This window comes from Pocillopora damicornis, chromosome 4 (assembly GCF_964200805.1).
Source record: "Pocillopora damicornis chromosome 4, jaPocDami1.2, whole genome shotgun sequence".
NCBI lineage: Eukaryota > Metazoa > Cnidaria > Anthozoa > Scleractinia > Pocilloporidae > Pocillopora > Pocillopora damicornis.
Window position 1 is genome coordinate 1,985,666 of NC_142673.1, and position 22,117 is coordinate 2,007,782.

The 22,117-nt window shown below is 40.1% G+C and overlaps 4 protein-coding genes and 1 pseudogene across 5 annotated transcripts; all 5 read left to right on the forward strand.

Annotated features, from left to right (window-relative positions):
* The first annotated feature begins 2,185 nt into the window (after positions 1 to 2,185).
* On the forward strand, positions 2,186 to 4,634 carry LOC149046439 (uncharacterized). Its single transcript, XM_089203246.1, has one exon. It carries the CDS (start codon positions 2,676 to 2,678, stop codon positions 3,588 to 3,590), a length of 915 nt encoding a protein of 304 aa, XP_089059372.1. The 5' UTR covers positions 2,186 to 2,675; the 3' UTR covers positions 3,591 to 4,634.
* Positions 4,635 to 5,686: 1,052 nt separating this feature from the next.
* LOC149046440 (kelch-like protein 12) lies at positions 5,687 to 7,925 on the forward strand. The gene is made up of 2 exons (XM_089203250.1): positions 5,687 to 6,577; positions 6,764 to 7,925. The coding sequence occupies exons 1-2, from the start codon at positions 5,750 to 5,752 to the stop codon at positions 7,646 to 7,648; spliced, it is 1,713 nt and encodes a 570-aa protein (XP_089059376.1). The 5' UTR covers positions 5,687 to 5,749; the 3' UTR covers positions 7,649 to 7,925.
* Positions 7,926 to 9,782: 1,857 nt separating this feature from the next.
* Positions 9,783 to 11,684, forward strand: LOC149046441 (kelch-like protein 15; annotated as a pseudogene).
* A 2,234-nt stretch (positions 11,685 to 13,918) lies between these two features.
* On the forward strand, positions 13,919 to 17,088 carry LOC113672613 (kelch-like protein 26). Its single transcript, XM_089203251.1, has 2 exons — positions 13,919 to 14,862; positions 15,330 to 17,088. Exons 1-2 carry the CDS (start codon positions 14,044 to 14,046, stop codon positions 16,224 to 16,226), a joined length of 1,716 nt encoding a protein of 571 aa, XP_089059377.1. The 5' UTR covers positions 13,919 to 14,043; the 3' UTR covers positions 16,227 to 17,088.
* A 783-nt stretch (positions 17,089 to 17,871) lies between these two features.
* LOC149046442 (uncharacterized) lies at positions 17,872 to 19,615 on the forward strand. 2 transcript variants are annotated; one of them, XM_089203252.1, is made up of 3 exons: positions 17,875 to 18,010; positions 18,450 to 18,522; positions 18,663 to 19,615. In XM_089203252.1, exons 2-3 carry the CDS (start codon positions 18,516 to 18,518, stop codon positions 19,514 to 19,516), a joined length of 861 nt encoding a protein of 286 aa, XP_089059378.1. In that variant the 5' UTR covers positions 17,875 to 18,010; positions 18,450 to 18,515; the 3' UTR covers positions 19,517 to 19,615. The 2 variants fall into 2 exon arrangements, with proteins under 2 accessions (XP_089059379.1, XP_089059378.1); XM_089203253.1 differs by lacking the exon at positions 18,450 to 18,522 and having other exon boundaries at positions 17,872 to 18,010; positions 18,663 to 19,614.
* The last annotated feature ends 2,502 nt before the right edge of the window (positions 19,616 to 22,117 follow it).

A 22,117-nucleotide genomic window follows, 5' to 3' on the forward strand; every position in this document is an offset into this window, starting at 1 on the left:
GCATGAGCACCGAAAGGGAGGGCGTGATGTGGATGGACAGCCATAGGCTGGGCCGCCATAACTTGGGGACGAGAACACGGTGCAGCAATGGTGAGTCGAGAGTGCGCTGAAGGAATGGGAACAGGTATTGGCATAGAGGAGGTTTGGGTGGCGTACACCTGTTGCATGGCAGTGTACTGTGCACCTTGCCACTGACCAGTGGTGGGGTGGGGATCGGTTTGGGCGGGTCCAGAGGGCTTGCCACGTCTACTCGTGCTGTTTGTTGATCGTGGAGTTCGTCCAGTCCCGCCAGCTTGGTCAGCGTCCCATAGCTTGCAGAGTTCTTCCCCTATTTTAGGCTCCAGCTTTTGCAGAAGATGAGCATGTTTGTGATTCCTAGATTTCCAATTCTTGATTTAGTTTCGGCACCATTCGTTCGTGGGCTATCAATTTAGACCTTTAATTTGGATTCACAGGGTAACCGAAGCCCATCTCCCGATGAGTTTATCTTCCCCTTTTTTAGAGCAAAGGCGTTTTCACAGGTGAAGGTTTTTCCTTCGATTGTTCACGATTCTATTGTTGTCCGCAGAAAATGAAAATGCTTTGAAAAGAATACAGCCGAGGGCACCTTTAAGACCTTTAAGCTGGAGATAAAGGAGCTCTTGGTTTTCCAACCCTGTGCGCTGTAGTCTTGTCTTATCTCTTATCCCTTATCAAGAGAGTAACCTCTTCATAGTGCACTGTAGTGACTTGCATTTACTTGTCCATCGCGACAAATCTGAACCTTCTTGTGATCATTCCAAGGGTTGAGAAGGTGGTGAGCTTGTTGGAATGGAATAATGGCTCTGTGGTATGATGGGAAAACGGACTTTGGTTACACTTGAAAGGAGAATATAAAACATGATAAGATATGACAAGATGTGACTCATGAGAGTGATACATTTTTACTTTAAATTTTTCTGTGTCAGTGTACGTCTTCTAACTCACCAAAATATAATCCCTTTTTGTCCTGACTACGACTTAGCAAGTTATTGATGTGGAGTTAAATGAAGAAAACAGCAAATACGTTACAATAAGTACATGTGCAGCACATACTTTTTTATCCATTCGACACTAAAAACACCGCTTAGTGAACTTGAACCAAACTCCAGAGACTTATCTTTGCCAATGGGTGACGTCATCTGTGCATAGCCTGAAACAAAAGAGAATGAACCTGGTCAGAATGGCAAGAACTTTCTTTTTGAATTCTCGGAGATTAGTTCTTAAATAAACCAAGAGACGATGATACTTGGAGGCTGAACTCTTCGTTTGAGACGCCTTATAACAACCCGTCTCAAGTTATTTCTAGGCTCAAGGTATCTGGTCTCCCAAGAATAATATGACATGTTATTTGCGAGTGTCTATCAGTAGGTTCCTCCCTAAAATAGACCAATAACCTTGAAAGTGTCACTTCCTTGCACAGAGAAGACCAGCATAACATGCTTAGATTCCTACAAACAAAATCAGTTCAGTATGGGCACACTTACTTTGAGTTCCTTCTAAGATCTTTGCCGCTCAAAATTATCCTGGAATCTATTTCCAATTATTAGATATTCAATAAATTTATTGCAGCTCGGACTTTCCCCCATCCTCCAGAGTTACAAAAACAAACCTTGAAGGCTTTGTTTAGCTTTTTTTCATTGGCTAGTGTTGTTGCCGAAATGCCCTTAAAAGAAGAAAATGAAATACCTCAGTAACATCTACATAATATTATATTTCAAATAACCACAGACATGCAGCAATCTTAGTGTAACAGCAGAGTAATGCTTGTAATTCAGGTATGATTTATGTTGTGCTACTCATACGAAACCTGCATGTAAGCCAACTTGTATTTGCTGTTTGAACGTGATTCGTCTGAGTATGAGTAATGAAACTATAATTCACTGACTTCGATTTCAATCAAAGTCCTACGAATTTTTATTTACCTTGAATCGAATTTCCAGTACTTTCGTGGATTACAAATCTTTTTTTCCCGAGAACAAAGACCGCATGCCGACGACTTTTAATTTGTAGTACTTTCTAATCACACCGGATGGACACCTGATGGGTCTGTGTTGCAGACGTTGAGTATGATTATTGAGTTATTGAGTTATGCTCGGCTATTTTATTTCTGGCCATCTTTTCTTGTATCCATTTTTTAGCTTTCAGCAAAGTAACTAAATTACAAAGGATATCACAGTTTTTATCAGTGCCCTCCGTCAAAAGGTATTCATATTCAATGTGGGATTTCGATATGTTATGAAAATTACAAACGAAATGCTTTAGTCCGATAGGAGTAAAGTGTGCGAAAAATAACCCAATGAAAAACCCAACCCCCATTTCCTGTAACATATAAAATGAGGTTTTTTTTTTTGTTCTGCCTGGTGTACCAACAAAAACTTCGCATTAATTTGTTGGACTTGAATCTAGGGACCAGCATTATTTGTCGCCTAGGGGGAGGGGTCAGTCGTCGCCAACATGTTACAAAGTGACACAATTATTCCTCCGAATTCCCTCTCTCCCCCTCCCCCCGAGGCGATAAATCATGTCCGATGCCTTACCTCAAGAGATTATATAATCCATTGCTTACCAAGAGATGTTTTATTATTATGCTGTAGGTTCTTGTTGCATTTTGCCCATTTGAGAGGTCAAACCATTACAGTACTGTTCGGAAACCGATGCCTTACTACTTTGATGAGGAAAGCAAAGAATGGAAACTGTTAAAATCTGTGCCAGATGTAGGTGAAGTAGTAGAAAAGTGGTCTAGTGTGAAATATATCGGAAATTGTTTGTATTTAGCCTCATCAAATGTTGTAGAATCAGATGTTTATCGTTATCACATAGTGAACAAGTCCTGGGAAAAACTTACAAAGTTGAGTTTCCCCAAGATAATCCAATGTTTGTGTTCTGTTGGTGACTATATTTATGCAATAAGTGAATCTAGTCCACCCGAGATTTACAGTTTGGCTGACAACACCTGGCAGAAGTGCAGGGATAATTTGTATTTATTTAAACGAACAGCGTTAAAATCTGTAGCAGTGGCGGTGATGAACTATAAGTTATATGTTATGCATGGGCTCATTGAAGACTCTTTTGGTTTGCTTCGAGCAAATGCAGCAAAATCTGCCTTAGTGCATTGTTTTGACCCCCAAAAAAATGAATGGGAAAGCGTCGCCTCAACGTGTTATCCTCACTTTGGATCCAGTCTTATTGTTGTCAATAACAGACTGTATGTGGCGGGGGGGAAAAAGGGGTACAGTCGATACGGTCAGCCGTGCGGTAAAAATGCACCGGTAGAAGTTTTTAAGGAGAAAAAAAGACTTCTACCTCGGTTTGGTAAAGGGAAAATAAAACAACCACCAAACAGCTGGTCTGTTGTAGAACAGAAACATATTCCCACCAACAGTCTTGGTGCCGTGGAAATAGAAGGGAGGGTATATTTTATCATCAACAAATTTCCAGTCGACAGTGGGATAAGAATTCAGCCAGAGGACACGCACCAGGTTAATCTTGATGAATGGGAAAACTTAACGACTTTAAGTAACCAGGCAGTCCTGTGTTATTTGCCTGTAAAAAAAGAAGACTTAAATTGAAAGAAGCTCGGAGCTAGATTAATGGTCAAAATGAAGTTATTACTTAGTCAAAATTTAAGTGTCTGAATGGTTTGTTTTAAAAAAATATTTATCACAGCATAAAATGTTGAAAAAATGTTTTGTTTACGCCTTTCTTGGACCAACGCAGTCACCTCGCAACAACATTTAATGCGTGGTTTAGACTGAGAAGGACTACGAAGCACCCATTTTGTTTTTTTTTTTATTTTTAAAATCAGGAAAGTTAGGAACCTGGATTCAATGTACTGATTTTTTTCTCGATTATTCACGTCAGATAATTTAGGTACCCGCACGTTAATAAAGACTCACGCTGTTTCACCTCTTTACTAATGATATAGTTTTCTATATGCATAAATAAAACTGAAAATTGTTTTTTTGTTGTCTTTCGTATTTCGTAGTCATTAATTTGGAGCTAGACATTATTATGGAGGGTCTCAATGGGTGACGGCTTTTACGGTTAAAATTATGGCCAATTTACGGCTAAAGGTTAACATCTTTCCATTGCTGTCACCAGAAACTTTTTTTTTTACTGTTAACTTTTGTTACGACCAATGGTTAAAACTTGTCAATTTTTAAGCCTTACGGTTTTTTTTGGCCGTTTTACGGTCAACGGTTAACTCATTGAAACCCTCATTATATTGAGTGAGTATAGACACGGGGATGGGATGAAAAAGCACACGTCTTTTTTTTCTGCTAGAGATGTGTTTGTAAGTTTGTGTGTAGAAACATTATCACTGAATTTGTCTACAGTTTCGTCCAGCATTAAAAGTGGCGCGGAGAATCCGTAATAAAAGTTGCAATTATCAGGGTTAGAGTTACATTAAGTGTGTTCATGGTCACTGAGCGATTTTTGGGCTACGAACTTAGCCGGAGATCGAACTTAGGAAAGTGAAACTTGGTGATATAACTGTACTGATCTTGATAAATGTGAAGCATCATAATCTAACTTGTTAGTTATACTGACTGAACTTGTTATTTTTACTTTTGAATGTACATATTATAATGCTCAATAAATTTGTTACTTTATTGCCTAGTGTTTTGTCTTTGACTCGCAAAGCATAACCACAGTAGGCAGATTAGTGCACTCGTTTCCTTGCGTTCAAATATTTTCCATTCTTAGGCACTGTTCTATTGCACGTGATTACGGGTTATTTACGCATACTGAAGCTTTGTCAATGTTAGGCATGTTATGGTTCGTGGGATTTTACTGAACCACTTAATCGACTACTGCAACCATTCGGTTGAGGTCACGTTTAAATGCAAAAGCAAATGAATACAGATTTCAGTAAGTTCTTTGAATCGATACTTGCTTGATGCATACGCTTCTTACTTTTTGAAAGATTGAGATCGAGAGATACCAGTTGAACATTACTTCAAAAATCAAAATTAAATACTGACATGCATGATTTAGCAAATTCTTGTTTTGAACTAAGAGTTACAAAGCTCCGAGTTAATTCAAGATTCAAGTTATGCATGAGCTTGACTTTTTGCGGAATTGTCGCTGAAGGTCTATCGTTGTTAACTCGTGTTGTTATTATGCGGTCATGAGAAACTGCAATGAACGGAAAAAATTGAGGTGCGTGACAAATGCAAATTTGTGTGTCTGTAAAGTGGTTAATAAATTCGTTGAAGGAGAAATCAATTCAAATTTAGCGTTTTAAGTACTCAGAAGTTTTGAGATGCAGACGGCGGCCAAAGAATGGAATAAATTCTGGTGAGTCTTAAAAATCAACTGTGAAACTCATGTCTTAGCATCTCAGGCATAACGGTAAGGACACAAGATCTGTTGTAACTGCTAGGGAAAAGAACTCTAAACTTCCGGTTGCCTCCCGTGTTACTAAAATGTATTTTCTTAGGCGCACTAAGTTTAACACTGTACGGAGTGTATTGCGGTGGAAAAACAAAATTGTAATAATTGAACGAAATCAAGCGCCGGCGCTGCTTTTACCCTTTTCCTACTAGGTATTTAAAAAAGCTGAGCTCAAATGATCTCAAACTCCTTACCTCTTTTTATCTATCTTTCCAACCCTCTCCGTGGCAATATGCAAATGCTGCCTAACTCAAGTTTCATAATTGATCTCTGGTCACGCGATCAAGCGAGTGACGGGAGTCGTGCAAATTCAACTGTCTCTCGTCCTAAAATGGCTGCATCCTCTGAGATTTTACTTTTAAAATGCGCTAAGTTTAGGGATGAGGGTCAATTCATCGACGTTCGATTAAAAGTCAACGACGAAGTTTTTACAGCTCATCGAATCTTGCTGGCTGCGAGTAGCGATTATTTCTACGCCATGTTTACGAACGGAATGAAGGAGTCCAACCAAGAAATGATCGAATTGAAGGACGAAAGCATCACGTCAAATGCTCTAAAGATCATCTTAGACTCCATCTACACTGAAGATCTCCATGTCACCGAGGAAAACGTGTTCGATGTACTCGCTGCAGCATTTCACCTTCAAGTGACGAGTGTTGTACAACAATGTAGCGATTTCCTGATGAAGGAATTTGTTCAGCTCCGACTGGACTTGCAGAATTACCGTCTGCTCTGCACGGTTGCCGACAGACACGGTATGAAAGATCTGCGAGAGGCGGCGGAGAGCAAGATGGCATTAAAGTTTAAGGATATCTGTGAAAGCGAAGAATTTTTGTCCATCATAGAACCCGACCAGTTAGTCAACCTTCTCAGCCGAGATGACCTCAGCGCACCGTCTGAGACATTCGTCTTCAAATCAGTGATGCAGTGGATTAAACACAAGAAGGAGGAGAGGATGGCAGTTGCGGCCAAAGTTATTGGGGCTGTTCGTTTGGGTCTGGTGGACATCAGAGTTGTGATTGAAGAACTGGATACAGAAGAGATGCAGAGAAATCCTGAGATCCACAGGCAGCTACATGAGACGTCCTTGTATAACAACATGCCTTCTCACAATTCGAAGTTTGCAGAGGAAAGAACTAAACCGAGATCAGCAAGCCAGGTCAGTAGAAGCACCGGTTAATATTTGTGATCCATCACAAATATTAGCATTTTTATGCTAGAATAGAACATTATTATAATCAATTAACTAAGTGGACGAATTTGCTGAGTTCTGTCGATATAACCTCTTTCCTTTCACGTTCAAAAAAACGGTTGTTTACAAATTTACTTTATTTTCTTATTTCAGGCTCTGATTGCAGTTCTGCCTCGAACTCAAATGAAATATTTTGATTTCGAAAACAAAACATGGAAAACTTCACCAGCATCAATACCGTCAATTAAATCAACTCGTTGCCATTCTGCAGTCTCTGTTGGGAACACCCTATTTGTTACTGGAGAAACACCAGATGGTAACAATTCCCTTTTTCGGTACGACACTGAGAGTAATGCATGGGATATGAAGCAACATTCGTGCGGTGGATCAATTGACAATTTATGTATCATGGATGACTATGTATATGTCATTAGCTCTGATTCATGTCAGGTTCCTCAAAGATACAACATGGCTAAAAGGTTATGGCAGAGTATTTCTAATGTAGATAATCCAAGGTGGAACCTTTTCGCCTGCAATAATGGGGTTATAGCTTACGCAAAAGTGTTTGTTCTTTATAGTAACATGCGCGATCGCAAAGGACCCAATCAACCAGCAGTACTTCAATGTTTCGACCCAACTAAAAATGAATGGAGTGAAAAGGCCACAACCTGCCATCCTCATTTTGGATCCACTCTTTTTTTAGTGAATGACAAACTTTTTATAGCTGGGGGTCGTATGGGATTTAATAACAATTTTCCATATGGCAGCCCCGCGCCTGTGGAAGTGTATAACGAAGACACCAACACTTGGTCTGTTGTTGAGCAAAAACGTATTCCTGTCAACAATCTAAATGCAGTGGAAATAGAAGGGAGGGTATATTTTATCATCAACAAATTTCCAGTTGACAGTGGGATTAGAATTCCACCAGGGGAGTTGTATCCTGTTCCGCTGGGTGAGTGGGAAGATTTAGGAAAAATTGAACAATCTGCAGTTCTTTGCTATTTGCCTCTAAAGAGAGAATGTATAAAAACTGAATGACCTCATATGCCTTTCTTATGTCAAAGGAGCCAAAAGATAAGGAGCTGTGAAAGGGTAAATAAACAGCTGCTGTAACCTTCTAAGCATGCCAAGAAAACTAGTTGGTTGGTATTGCTTGTACTTTAGCGATCTAACTTGAAAACAGTGTCTATCATGTTTACTGAGAAGTGAGAGTGAATCTTAAAACGTTCAGCACAGTCCATGTAAATTGTAAGAAGTAATAACCATACAAAAAAAAGTTAGGAAAGTGTAAAATAAACGCCGAATTGTTAAATTGTAGAAGTTGCAAAACGTTTTAGGAAGTTCGTATATGCTAAATTGAAGGAAGTTATAATCTATGAGTTTCGTTCTTAGTTTCCTCGGAGTGTCAGCTGCAAATGTGTGTGCATCGGTTGATTTTAATTCGATGTAGGGTAGAGTAGGTAATAATTATAGACTTATATAAAACCTTGAATATTGTAACCAATCTTTCAGAACCCTTTGTAGGTCTTTTCCCCTTACATAAAATTTTGATTTTTTTTTCTTTCAAACAAACTTCTTTAAAGGATGTAATAAAAATTACACAAAAGTTAGTTTTAACTTGTTCTCGAACCTATGAAGACGCGGAATTTTTCTTTAATAGAGTTCTCCAAGTCATTTCTACGTCTGCGCAATAAGAGTTACGCCGTAGATGCGTCTCAGTGTCAGTCTCGCATTTCTACACGTATTGTGATTTATTCAAAGTCCCTGCCTAAGTCGTGAATATGCACCGTAAATGAAAAATGATCGTAGCTTGGAAAACAACAGCGATGAACGCTTGAGTGATCAGGAAGAGGATTTGAGTTGCATGTGTGATCGATCACGCAAGGAACCTAAGCTGATATAGTCCCTTAAAATACGACAGGAACCCCAAGAATCTTGAAGTATTAAAAATTTACTATAGGGGACAAGAGAGAATTCTGATTCTCTCTTGTCGTGGTCGGCTGTCTGATGTCTGATCAGGAGCGTAGAATTTGTAAGTGTCATGCTGGTAATTGTCCTTCAAGACTTGATAGAAACGCGCACAATAATTTCAATTTCTCTGCTAAACCACGATAACTGATATTAATCGGATTTTTCCTTTGATTTAGTCCTCCGAAGGATTACTATTTTGATGGTACATCGCCTCTTAGTCTCCAATGTCCTTGCGAACTGTGATTTATATGAACAGAATAGCTTGCTGAGGTTGTCCTCTTACGTTGATTAACCCTTTCAATCCCAACATCTCCTTACTGTCTGCCTAGCAATTCTTATCAAGTTACTTTCAAGAATTTGGTATTGGATCAACTGCTAATCCTTTAATTGATATTTCTCTTCTTATTCTAATCACTGGTCTGTTTGATATTGTATTGACATTTTAAAGAGAAATTCTGTCTTGGTCACTCATTAGGTAACCAACCAAAAGGGCTCGTGTTGCATATGTAACTGATTACACAGACTAAGTTACTTAACCTGAGTTTAGTCGGTTTTCAAAAGTACGAAAAGGACCTTTAGAATTTTAACTGATATTTTCCATATGAAGTAAGAGAGGATCCGTTCTTGGCAGTAAAAGAGACGTTTATACACAAGGTCGTAATGTGGGCTCACCTAACAATCTGCCCAGCTCGCTAATGAAATTTTGAAGACCTTCAACAGCCCATAGATCACCCAAGGATTCTAAAGTGTATATATATTTATTTCCTTAGACACGACTGATTTAATAATAATAATCATAAATAATAATAATAATATTTAACGAGAGACCCAACTCGCCACAGCGGTTTTCAGTGGGGCCCTCTTTGTTGTTGATAAATTGTTTTCATCCATTTTTGAAACGCCATTGCCTAACCCGTTGTTCCTGCATGAAGATTACTTTATGAGCAACTTGTTTGAAGATTTCAAACGAGAAGATTTGCTTTTCGGGAAGATCTTTGAATCTATTTATAATACTTCATTATCTGCATCGCGGAATGGTTTTGCATTACATGCCTGAATGCCTCTTTCTCTGCCACTAGATTGAAAGGAGGATGGGCGATTGAAAGGAGGATGGGCGATTGCCTAAATACCGTGTTGCTGCAAGCCACTCTCTGATCTGTTGTTGATATTGAAGTACAGTGAGATTATTTCTTTCAGCAAAATGGTTGCCCATGCCGACATTCTTCTGTCTAAATGTGCTCAGTTTCGAAACGAACGTCAATTTATCGACGTTCAATTAAAAGTCGGTGAAGACATCTTTCCAGCTCATCGCATCGTGCTGGCCGCAAGTAGTGATTAATTCTACGCCGTGTTTACAGATGGAATGAAGGAGTCCAACCAGGAAGTGATCGAGTTAAAAGATGAAAGCATTTCACCAGATGTTTTAAAGATCTTACTGGACTCCATCTACACTGGAGATCTCCTTGTCGACGAGGAATCCGTGTCCAAGGTTCTTGCTGCCGCAGATCACCTTCAAGTGGTGAGTGCTGTTCATCAGTGTTGTAATTTCCTGCTGACAAAGTTTGTGAAAATTCGCTTCGACTTTGAAACTTACTGTCGCATCTGGGAGATCGCGTCGAGCTATGGTCTGAAAGACCTGCAAGACGCTGCAGAGTGTGCTGTGGCGAAGATGTATAAAGATGTTTGTGAGAGCAAGGAATTTTTGACGCACATCGGTGGAAACCAGTTAGTCAGCCTTCTTAGCTGAGATGACCTCAATAAACCTTCTGAGACGTTTGTCTTCAAATCCGTGATGCAATGGATAAACCACGAGAAGGAAGAGAGAATGGCAGTTGCAGCCAAAGTTATTGGAGCTGTTCGTCTGGGGCTGGCGGACATTGGAGTTGTGATTGACGATTTGGATACTAAGGAGATGAAGCAGCTTCCCGAGATTTATACGCAAGTGTACGAAGCAGCAATTTATAAACACAGACCCTCCCATAAACCTCAAACCGCTACACAGCAAACAAAGCAACGATCAAAGAACCCGGTAAGTGTTTTCCGGAAAAAAGAAGTTGAAAATTAATTGTTAGAATGATATGGCTACAGAAGAGTTTTTTTAAAAAGATATATTGTATTTTAAGATGAGTGTAATTTAGTTTGTTATTAACAGTCTGTGTCATTCTCCTTCATCCTCAATTGTCGTCGTTACTTTGCATCCTTTATATAACCTTGTGATTTTATTTCAGGTTCTTGTTGCTGTTTCAACTCGAGCTCAAATAAAGTACTTCGACGTGGAAGCCAAGGCTTGGAAATTGTTGCCAATAGGTTCACCGTCAATTGAGGCCACTTATTGTTACTGTGCATTATCTGCTGGCAGTAACTTGTTTGTTGCTGCGAAAGACTCCATTGGTTACTGCCTTTATCGCTATGACCCAGAGGAAAACGTGTGGGAGAGACTTCCAATTCCATGTGGTGAAATAAAAAATCTGTGTCTTTTAGAGGAATACTTGTACGCAATTCCTGCCGATAGCTACCTTTCTACTTACCGATACAATATCGCTAAACGTAATTGGCACAGTAGTGAACAGCCCTCTGGTTACAATCGTTTTTTGAATGGTGCAGCTGTCTTGCATTCCAAGGTGTTTATTCTTTATGGACGCTGCATTTCTTCGCCTTCCGGTAGTTCACCCTCGCCGGCAGTTTTACACGTTTTGATTCACAAACAAATGTGTGGGAGACAGAGAAAGTAACAACCCATCGTTGTCACTTCAGCTCAAGTCTTATAGTAGTGAACGGCAAACTCTACGCTGTTGGGGGCACAGATTCTCTTGACAGGAATCTTCTTCCAAGTGGTAACCCTGCACCCTTAGAAATGTACAATGAAGACAACAACACTTGGTCTGTTGTTGAGCAAAAGCATATTCCCGCCAACAATCTCAGTGCAGTGGAAATAGAGGGCAGAATCTATTTTATCATCAATAATTTTCCAGTTGACAATGGGATTAGAATCGCACATGGAAGCCTAAATTCTGCTCTGTTTTACCAGTGGGATAACTTAGCAAAGATCGATCAAAATGCAGCCCTTGGTTTCTTGGTTGTAAAAAGGAAAGATGAGGCGTGAAATACTGGACAGTGAACAGGGTAAAAGTACTCATACTGTATGCTTTACTTCCGCCAATTGGAACACAAACCTGATGATTTACTTGTAGTGCAGTTATTTATGAAGTAAACACTTGGATGAAAAACGTTAAGAATTATGTACAAGTATAGGTTTCCCAAGGAAGTTTTCCTTCTCTTTTAGCACTTTGTATGTAAACATACCAGTACAATGTACATTACATAATTACTTGGAATCATGCTTGTTTTTGAAGAAAATGTGACAGCGGGCCCACAAATACCTGCGTACCTGATTAACTATCGATACTTTGATCAGCTATTTGCCATACAGCATTGCATGTAGAAAGACTTTCTCGAAGAGCTAGGAGGCGTTCTACCCATGCGTTATAATGGACTTACGGGGTACATCAAGATACTTTATCCACAGAAAGTTTTCATAGTAGACTTAAGGGAGGCGGGTGGGTCATGTATACCTTGTGGTTATTCCCTTTTACGTTCTTGACTTGATTTGATTTTTAAATAACGTTTATTCTGTGTCATATCGTTATGTAATCAGTTGATGACAAGAGCGATAACACCTACCGGTAATTTGTAAATATCAATACTCGTTAAATAAATCTTCTAAACTACATGTTTATTGAGTTGTTCTTTTTTATTCTTCCCTGGGTTTTCCTTTAATTTACAATCGGTCTATGACTTTTAGAACCATATGAAGTGTACTCAGGAGGGTCCCCGAATTTGCACGCCTCCCATTTCACTCTGCAAGTTCCTTCAGAAGGAATTTGCAGAGCGAAATGGAAGGCGAGTTTTGTGGCACAAAACTCGCCTTCACAACTATTCAAACTCTTATGGTAAACGCTAACGCGGACGCCTGACTGCAGAAAATGAAACTAGTTCGATGAGAAAGTGTTATTTCGGCAACGTTTCCCAGAGAAGGGAAAGGATTAGTCAGTCTAAAATTTCTTAACAAGTTAATAAACGATACCGAGCGAGTGCATGCCTCCGTAGTTATTTTCACTTTTAACAATCTAACACAAGAACGACAGGGCAGCCGCTTACTGGGATGGAAAAGTCAGTCTAGAACATCGATCTCAAAAAGAGCTCCACCAATGTTTTCCGGAGGATCAAATGTTGTTAAACTTTTAATGCCTTACTTATCTGAGTCTTGCACTCAAAAGGGTTCATACGAAAAAAATTCAATAAAATTCCCATCCTCAGAGTGAAATTTTCCCAACTTCGTCACCTCCTCGGAGAATTATACGAGCCTCTTGATGCACGTGGTGGTGCACCCATTGTCCTTATATGGGGTACCCGAACAACTGCCAGGGGGAACCTTGGAGACGCCGCTGGACGGGACTGAGACTGCAGTGCCATTGCATGAGCACCGAAGGGGACGGCGGGATGTGGGTGGACAGCCATTGGCTGGGGCGAAAATACGGTGCAGCGATGATGTGTCGGGAGTGCGCTGAAGGAATGGGAACAAGTATTGGCATGGAGGGAGTATGGGTAGCGTATACCTGTTGCATGGCAGTGTACTGTGCACCCTGCCAATGTCCAGTGGTAGGGTGGTGATCAGTTTGGGTGTGTACAGAAGGCTTGCCACGTCTATTCGTGCTGTTTGTCAATCGTGGAGTTTGTCTAGTCCCGCCAGCTTGGTCAGTGTCCCATAGTTTGCAGAGTTCTTCGCCTATTTTGGGCTGCAACTTCTGCAGAATATGAGCATGTTTGTGATTCTTAGATTTCCAATTCTTAATTCAGTCTTGGCACAATTCATCCGCAAACCACCAATTTATTATATTCATTTGAGCTGCGCAAGGTAAGTTACGAAATATTATCTACTGAATTAGCCGTGAAAAAGCGTAGAAATGCTCGCATTAGCTGGCTTTTGTGCTTTCTACTTAAAAAGAGGTCATTGTGTGTATATGGAGGTAATTACAGCAGAACGCGGGGATAAATCGAGTTTGAAAAGTTATTCCACGCTCAAGATGTGACATGAAATGAGGTGGTCTATTGGGAGAAGATGTGAATAAAGTACGTCCTACGGCTGATGAATTTAAGCAGTGAATTTTGGATAAATTTCGACTTATTTAATTCACCACCTCCGGCTCCTTAAGATATGCCATTATTGCTTGCCTCTGTAATTGCTAGAAGACGATTGTCGGGCTTACAGTGACTCTGGCATCGATATCTTTGCAAGTTTTAATCTTTGCATCACAAGCTAACGTCACACGTTACTAGGCAACCACGAAATTTGGAAATTAGCATATTTTTCAGTGGGAGGTCACGCGAACAGAGTACAAAAACATTTTGGTTCCCTTTGAAGTTTCTGCAAGCAGAGATCTTCGCGTTAAAACAGCACAAAGATGGTGGCCCATTCTAGAATTCTCCTCTCTAAGTGTTCCCAGTTCCGTAGAGAAGGAGAATTTATCGACATACGTTTGAAAGTGGGTGATACACTTTTCCCAGCTCACCGAGTTGTACTTGCTTCGTATAGCGATTATTTCCACTCCATATTTACAGATGGGAAAGAAGCGAACCAGGAAGTGATCGAAATGAAAGAAAAAAGTATTTCACCGGAGATATTCAAGATTATTATGGACTCCATCTACATTGGTGATCTTCATGTCAACCAGAAGAGCGTATGTGAGGTTCTTCTCGCAGCTAGTCAGCTTCAAATAACAAGTGTTGTTCAACTGTGTTGCGATTTCGTATTGAAGGAATTCACAGAAAACAGAATTGACCTGAAAAACTACTCCGTGTTGTGTACGGTTGCCGAAGGACTCGGTCTGAGAGATCTGCAAGAGGTAGCAGAGGCCAAGATGGCATCCATGTACAAAGATGTTTGCGAAACTAAAGAATTCCTGACTCACATCAGTGCAGATCAACTACTCAGCCTTCTTGGTCGAGATGACCTCAATTCACCCTCTGAAGCTTTCGTATTCAAATCAGCGATGAAGTGGATCAAATACAAAGGGGAAGAGAGGATGGCAGTTGCTGGAAAAGTTATCGGAGCAGTTCGTCTGGGGCTGGTAGACGTGAAGGTTGTGATTGAAGAGTTGAAAACAGAAGAAATGCAGCGATTTCCTGAGGTAAACATGCATCTGCAAGAATCCATGATGCATCACATCATGCCTTCTCATGAGTTTGCCGCTGAGAAAGTAAAACCTCGATCAATGAGTCCGGTTAGTGAACAGCTAAGCTCTTTAACTGCTTCCTTTATCTACAACGCAGCTTTTGTCGATATCTCATTTGTTTCACTACAGCACACTGAGTTTCACAACAACTGGCTCCAAGTTTTGAAATTTCTGGAGCGTCATTTGCATGTTAAATCGTTGTCCTGATTCTATCAGTGACAAAGTTCGATGATTTTCATTGAGAATTAGTCAATTAGTCAGTCCGACACTTGATCAAGAAAGCAAGTTTTCATCTATGCTCTGGGTATCTATAATTACACTAACCCAGAGACTACATGTCGTGTTGCCCGTGCCATGATCGATTAAAACTATTTCAATAAGAATATACGTGCGCAACAAATTAATCATCTAATCTAGTATATTTTTTGAGTCTTAAGTCGAATACTTTCTTTGCAAAAAAATTCCAGAATGTCAGCTGAAAAGAGGAGTTTTCAAATGATTGTTTCTTGTTTTAGGTGCTCGTTGCCCTTCACCCTACGATGCTTATAAGTGTTCCCGAGGATGATGATGATGCAGAGGGCATCGAGTACGGTGCGTATGATCCTTACTCACCACAGTGTATAGCTTATTACTTTGATGTCGGAGCGAAGTTATGGAAACCTTTGCCATCTGTAGCTCCATTAGAAGAAACTCACTTTTGCTTTTGCACTGAACGCATTGGAAACTACTTATTTGTAGCTGCACATATGCGGCAGAACGTTAATTTAATACATCGATATGATGTGGTAAATAACTCATGGGTTGAATTACCAAAATACGGAAACAACCACAGAGTTGAGTGCTTGTGTTCTGTTGGTGACTATCTTTACGTCATAAGTGAGTCAAATCCTCCTCAAAGGTACAGTTTGACGAATAACAGTTGGCAAGGTGGGGAACGCTTAAAAGTAGACGAAGACAAGGAGAGTTTAATTACTGTATCAGCAACAGTAATGAACTCTAAAATGTATGTAATTTATGGTTATAAAAAAAGGGAAGGTGATGGAATAGACTCCAGTTCGGTCATTAAACCAGCTGTGGTTTATTGTTTTGACCCAAGATACAATGTGTGGACAAAACTTGCGTCAACCTGCCATCCTCATTTTGAATCCAGTCTTTTTGTTGTCAATAACAGACTGTGTGTAGCGGGGGAAAATATTGATGGCCACCAGGCACCTGTGGAAGTGTACGATGAAGGTACTAACACCTGGTCTGTAGTGCCTCAGAAATGTATTCCTTCAAATGATTTGGGTGCAGTTGAAATAGAGGGGAGGGTGTATTTCATCATCAACAAATTTCCAGTTGACTGTGGGATCAGAATTCCACCTGAGGAAATGTATCAAATTGACTTAAGTGGTTGGGGAGATGTAGCTTAAGTCAACAGCGAAGCAGTTTTGTGTTATTTGCCTGTCAAGAGCGAAAACTTGAAATGAACCCAGCAGTTGAATTTGAGCTTCTCTTTGGTATATGAGACATATCAGATTGGTAACTTAACATCAAGAAAAGAAGTGGTTCTGCAAAATACAGTGTTTGTTTTTAAGCCCATTTTTGAAACACAGTCAGTGGGAAAAGAAGAATAAACTAAGAAATTGACTGATTCACTCGTCCTTCCTTCTCTCTTCACCGTTTTAGCCACTGTTTTTGGCCTTCGCCTTTAATTTGCCTCGTAAAGTAGGTCTGCTAAATTAAATTTTCTCTATCAATTTAAAGGTTTATTTTAGGGAGTAGTATGGTGAGACAGATGTCCTTTCTTCATACAGTTTTCTGACAAAAGGGCCTCTCTGGACCCTTTGATTGTACTATTTATGATCAATTTTTTGGCATTGTTTTTGTAGCATTTTCCTTGTCAATGATTTGTAGCTCACTTAAAGTACACATAGGCAAGGTTTCTAGAACTATATCTTTGTTCGCAGTTGTATAGCACGTCTACGTGAATTAGTAGAAATATTTGGCCATGGGTTTTTTTCATTGGCACCAAAATCAGTTCCGAGTAGCCTTAAAATGTTAAGGCACAGCTTTATAGGACTTAGGGACCGGTCATTATTTATCGCCTGGGGGGGGGGTCGGAGTATTTAGGGGGGGATCACATGGTTTTTTGAAGACCTTTAGGGGGGATCAGCCGTAATTGACAAGCATAATGGGGGGGATCAGACCAAAAAAAAAGGAATTTTAGGTCGCGCCGGGACCCCGGGTGATTGCATTTGTAAATACTTTGGTAGGATTTGCCGCTGGGACTCTAAACGCCCAACCATATATTCAAGACCACGTTCAGTTGTATTTTGTATTATATAAACTCTATTCTAGCCCAGACACAAAACCCAAACCCTTTTACAGACCCTCCATTTTGTAAAAAAGAATCGCTATCGTAGTCTAACATACACGTTTTTATTCAGGCACGATCTAAATTAGAAAGGTAATCAAGATTTTGAGAATGGAATACTTACAATTGCTCAAAATTGTTTCATAACGTTTCAGTTTGTTTTATAGAGAATCGTAAACTAAAATCATAAACTTTCATTATTTTAATACGCGGCCGAATGAAAACAACAAATAAAAAAGTGTTTATTTTGGTGAGGCTGTATCTTGTTCCGCTTCCGTGTCAGAATCTTCGGCAGCCCTCTCCACTGGCTCTTGCACAGTCTCCTCGTCAGATTCATCTGAATCCTCGCCCGAACTTGACCCTTTTTCAGCACCATTACTGCTATTCTCTTCGTTCATTCTGGCCACTACCACTTTCAAATTGCGTGCCAGCTCTGTTTCAAACACGCCTCTTTCCAAAAGCCATAGCAGAGGATCCAGGTGGAGACGCTTGACAAATCTCGCAGTGAATCCTGCATTAATACTTGAGACACATTTGTAAGTATTCTTTTCGAGTGAATCGAAAACCTCTTTAGCTACCTCTTTTGAGGTAAGTTTTTCCAGGAGAATTGCTGCTCGCTGATGCAACCTTTTCTCCTTGATTTTTTTCACTTTTCTCTTGTTTTCTTTTTTTCTTCGGGATTGGCCGTTGTTCCCCATGGGAGATGGGAACTTTCTCTTCAAGCTCATGAGGGTGGTCGTGAGCGCATTGGAGGCTTTCTGCAGCTCTTGGTGTATGGCCTTCACTCGCTCTTGAGCTTCCTGGAAATATTTGAGCTCATCACTTGCAAACGACCTTAAGGTATGCTCTTCTGTATAAAGGTTCTTTCGTCTGTTGTCGATAAATGAGAGCAAATCGGATGCTGAATTAAAGGCCTCATGGACAGTGGTCAAGGAGGACTCACATTTCGCGACATCACCACTGCCCTTACATCCATCCACGCCTGACATGAACTTCGTGATGTTTTGGCACACTCCCCAATTCTCGTTTCTAAGCAAGTTGTTTTCTTTATCGGAAAGGGCTTTTATCTTTGTGTTTAACTGCCAACGCATTTGCTGTTGCTCGAGGAGATACTGTTTGAAACCGGCTTGTTTACTCACGAATGAAGATTCATAAATCTGCGGTACAACACTATTGTAGAATTTCAGCCTTTCTGTGACAAACTCGGCAATTTCTGATGCTCTTGTGGATGGCGCAACTCTAGAGTGGGAAAAATATAGGAGATTTGAGGATCTTTCAGAAGAGGAAATCAAACAACTGTCTCTCCAGTCATACGAAGAGTACGAAAAGAAACGGATGGAGAAAAATGCCTGGTATGTCTGTAGTCAGGTAGCCGAGAGAATTGATGATGCCCCTGTCTTTAAAGATTACATCAAGAGCAAAGTAAGCGAGTCCCCTGATGAATTATTCTTTTTCAATTCTGTTTACCTCGACAACTATCGGGGTGCATCAGAACGAAACAAAGAGCAAGCGCCCGGTGCAGCATACTTCCGAAAGATCGAATCGTTTATGGAAGACCACTATATTCGTGGAGAACTTTTTATGGAATTCTGTCGTGATGCCTGTAAAGAGTCAAGAGAAGAAAGTTCCAATCTCTGTTCCTGGTGTTCTAACAATAGATGGGTCGGTCCAGAAACGGAAAGAATTCCGCAACCTGTACCAGATTCAAACAATCCTGGACATTTCATGGATATCTATCAGACGGAATCGACGGGCAGGACACCAGATGATTACCTTCCAAGAAAATGTATTAAAGATCTGTACGAGGAACATTCTGACAGTATCAGAAACGATCAGGATACCATGAAGAGCTTCTGCTCAAAATATAATGTGGAAGAGAAGCACGTCATTGCATATGTTAATCATTTGAAGGATATTGAGATCCGAAAGGACATCAGAACAAGAGCAGCTCAGGAGCGAAGAAGGCAAGAGGCCGAACGAACGTACAAGGACTTTCAATGGGATAACCTCATCGAGGGTGGCAAAGTTGAAAAGTTGCGGGTAAGAGAACTAGACCTGTATCTCAACAAGCATGGTTTGACGACTGTGGGTCGGAAACTTGACAAAGTGAAGGCCATTCGATGTCACTATTACCGACAGAATAAAGAGACTGTGATAACAGAAGAACTGTCGAGTGATGAAGATAACGTGGAATCCGAGGATGAAGAATCCGAAAGTGGAGAGGCAGAGAGCGACGATGACTATGTTTTCGTGGATTTGGATGAACAGCCTGAGATTGGCACTTCCTCGACAATTCAGTTCGTATCTGACGAGCAAATATTTACCGTTGTGGTTCAAGGTCCATGAGACGTAAGTACCACTATTAAAATATCACTTGCATATTCAAAAAGTTATTTGGCGGTGGCTGGGAGAAAAGGGGGGGGGGGGATCATGAAACTTTCCACTACCGATAAGGGGGGATCTCTAAAAAACTAGATACTCTACGGGGGATCAGGTAAATGCTCCGATGTGACAACAAAAATACTCCGACCCCCCCCAGGCGATAAATAATGACCGGTCCCTTAGCTTAGTGCTATATTTTGAAGGTTACTTCAGTTTTGCCGTGTGCCTGTTTATTCAGTCATAGATGACAGATGACGTCACATATGGTAATGACGTAGCACATGAGCAGTTATCAAGTGCATTACTTCGGTTATCACATTTTGTTATCTTCTGATCAGAAACGTGGAAAAATGAAATATATTTGGTTCATACAATTAACCTGTAGATATGTTTCTGATTTGGTATTTTTCTTGATTGTAAGCAGCACCTGGTTGATCAATTTTCCAGTGCAGCTCTCTTTAGCTTAACCAGAAATTATCTCGGAAACTACTAGTTTTTATACCGTGCATCATGAAGGACAATGCAAACAAAAACTGTTTGTGTGTCTGTTTAACAAATAGATTTCAAGTTGCCGTGCATCTATTCAGTAATAGATTACAGATGACGTCAAAATGTGGTAAGAACAAAAAAGTGGCAGACAAGGCGCAGCCGAGTGTCACTGATGTTCTTACCACATTTTGATCTTTATATAATAAAGAATTAAAAAAAGTTTTAATGATGACGTCATCTATAGTCTGTCCTCCAAAAGATCATAAGTGAGAACCAATCAGAATGCGTGCATAACTGATCTTATTATATAATTTGTAATGTATCATCTTCAAGGTTTTGTATGCATGTGTAACCTCACTTGTAAATAGATTTCATTCAATTTCTTGTAAAATTGGCTACCTATGTTTGTGACCTAGTTGCTAAGGTGATGGACTTATAATCTGGTGGTTTCAGGTTCCAGATTTCCATCCCGTTAATCATTGAATTCCTTCGAATTCTTGCTTGCCCTGAGTCAGTTCACTCTCCTTGGCTGCACTCTCTAAATAACGCTCTAAATAAATCACGATAACTAAAAACGGTTCCTTTTGGAAAATTTAATAAGTCTATGTTTATTGTAAGGCCTCCACGGTGAGTAATCTATTAAGATTAATATCATTGTCAAACATGTGATGATGGTATTTTAAACATAATTATCATCATTATTATTACTTATCTTGTTATAGTTGCTACTTGAAACAGGAAACTTAATAAAAGGCTGAAATCTTGGATGTAAAAGCCTGTTTCTCGCTCGGAAGCTCTCTCTACCGTCAGTGGTATAAACAAGCTCACCAGAGAAGATGGCTTCATAGGTCATCGTCGAATAGCGCACAAGAGACCACATTTTCCCTAGGAGTATTGCGACAAAACACATGCAATAGAGGGTCGGTTGATGCTTTCTTGAGCCACGTAAATGTCATTCGTATTTTACCCATTACGTTGAGACTTAACATGAATTATCTTTGCTGATATTGTATTGTTTTAAGAACCGCGTCCGCAATTAGAAAAATATATGGCGGGAGAAGGAGAATAGAACTGGACAGGAAATGTAAAATGTGAGTGGATAACAGAAGAAGTAAAAGTGCAAGTCTCTAAAGGCGGAATTTTTTCAAAATCTCATTCTGTTGTCTAATACATTAGTAATACAGCAGTGAAAAAGAAGGAGAAAGCAGTTTCAATCGCTGGATACATCATGTTTCTTTCAAATACCACATCTAAAAACTAGTCATGTTGAACTAAAGTCGCAGAAGGGGCATCAGTGCAAAGTGTGGAATTAACTGTATCAAAACTCCCCAAAATCACTCGAGACAACACAGAAAAACAAAGCTAAGTGAACTTTATTTATCTGACTGTCGACATTAAGCGGATTTTGGAGATGAAATGTTAAGATTTGCGGTATTTATAAAACATTTCCCAGGATCACTTGCGTCTTGCTGAGATCGACCGTTGCAAGTTACAAACAATGTAAGAGTTCAACTAGCGTATCAAATAACTGACGTCACACGACCTCAAACCCTCAGGGTTGTTTGCCTGTGGTATAACAGGGTAATTTAATATTATCAACTGAGTTTATAATGTAAATTGACCGCCGTGAAGAGTTTCAAAGCTGAAGTTTCGAGCGTTAGCCCTTCGTCAGAGCGATTGGCGAAGGGATAATCGTCCCTCTGATGAAGGGCTAACGCTCGAAACGTCGGCTTTGAAACTCTTTACGGTGGCCAATTTACGCTATCAACTCAGTTGATAATAATAAGTTACCCTCTGAAACACGTACACTGTGATGCCAATTTAAGTGGAACACTGGGGAACATTTTACAAAAAAAGACAATGGTTTGTAGCCGTCGGGTATCTGTACAATCAGTCTTCATGACGTCGATGAAGTCCTCGGAGGAACGTAACCCATGCAGGGGACCCACAAGCAATACTGTAGTTCGTATTGGAAAATCAGGTTTGTCCAGTTTCGGTAGACCGTTGAGGTCCATTTTGTTGAGGCGTGTAACTGAGTGTTTAAGTCTAATCCAAGGAACGGGAAGAGGTATTTCT

Bases quoted from the DNA above. Each gene is read 5' to 3' on its own strand.
- LOC113672613 (XM_089203251.1), top strand. From the start codon at position 14,044: ATGGTGGCCCATTCTAGAATTCTCCTCTCTAAGTGTTCCCAGTTCCGT. The intron at 14,863-15,329 runs GTTAGTGAACAG...TTCTTGTTTTAG, and splicing joins AACCTCGATCAATGAGTCCG to GTGCTCGTTGCCCTTCACCC.
- LOC149046440 (XM_089203250.1), top strand. From the start codon at position 5,750: ATGGCTGCATCCTCTGAGATTTTACTTTTAAAATGCGCTAAGTTTAGG. The intron at 6,578-6,763 runs GTCAGTAGAAGC...TTCTTATTTCAG, and splicing joins AACCGAGATCAGCAAGCCAG to GCTCTGATTGCAGTTCTGCC.
- LOC149046439 (XM_089203246.1), top strand. From the start codon at position 2,676: ATGCCTTACTACTTTGATGAGGAAAGCAAAGAATGGAAACTGTTAAAA.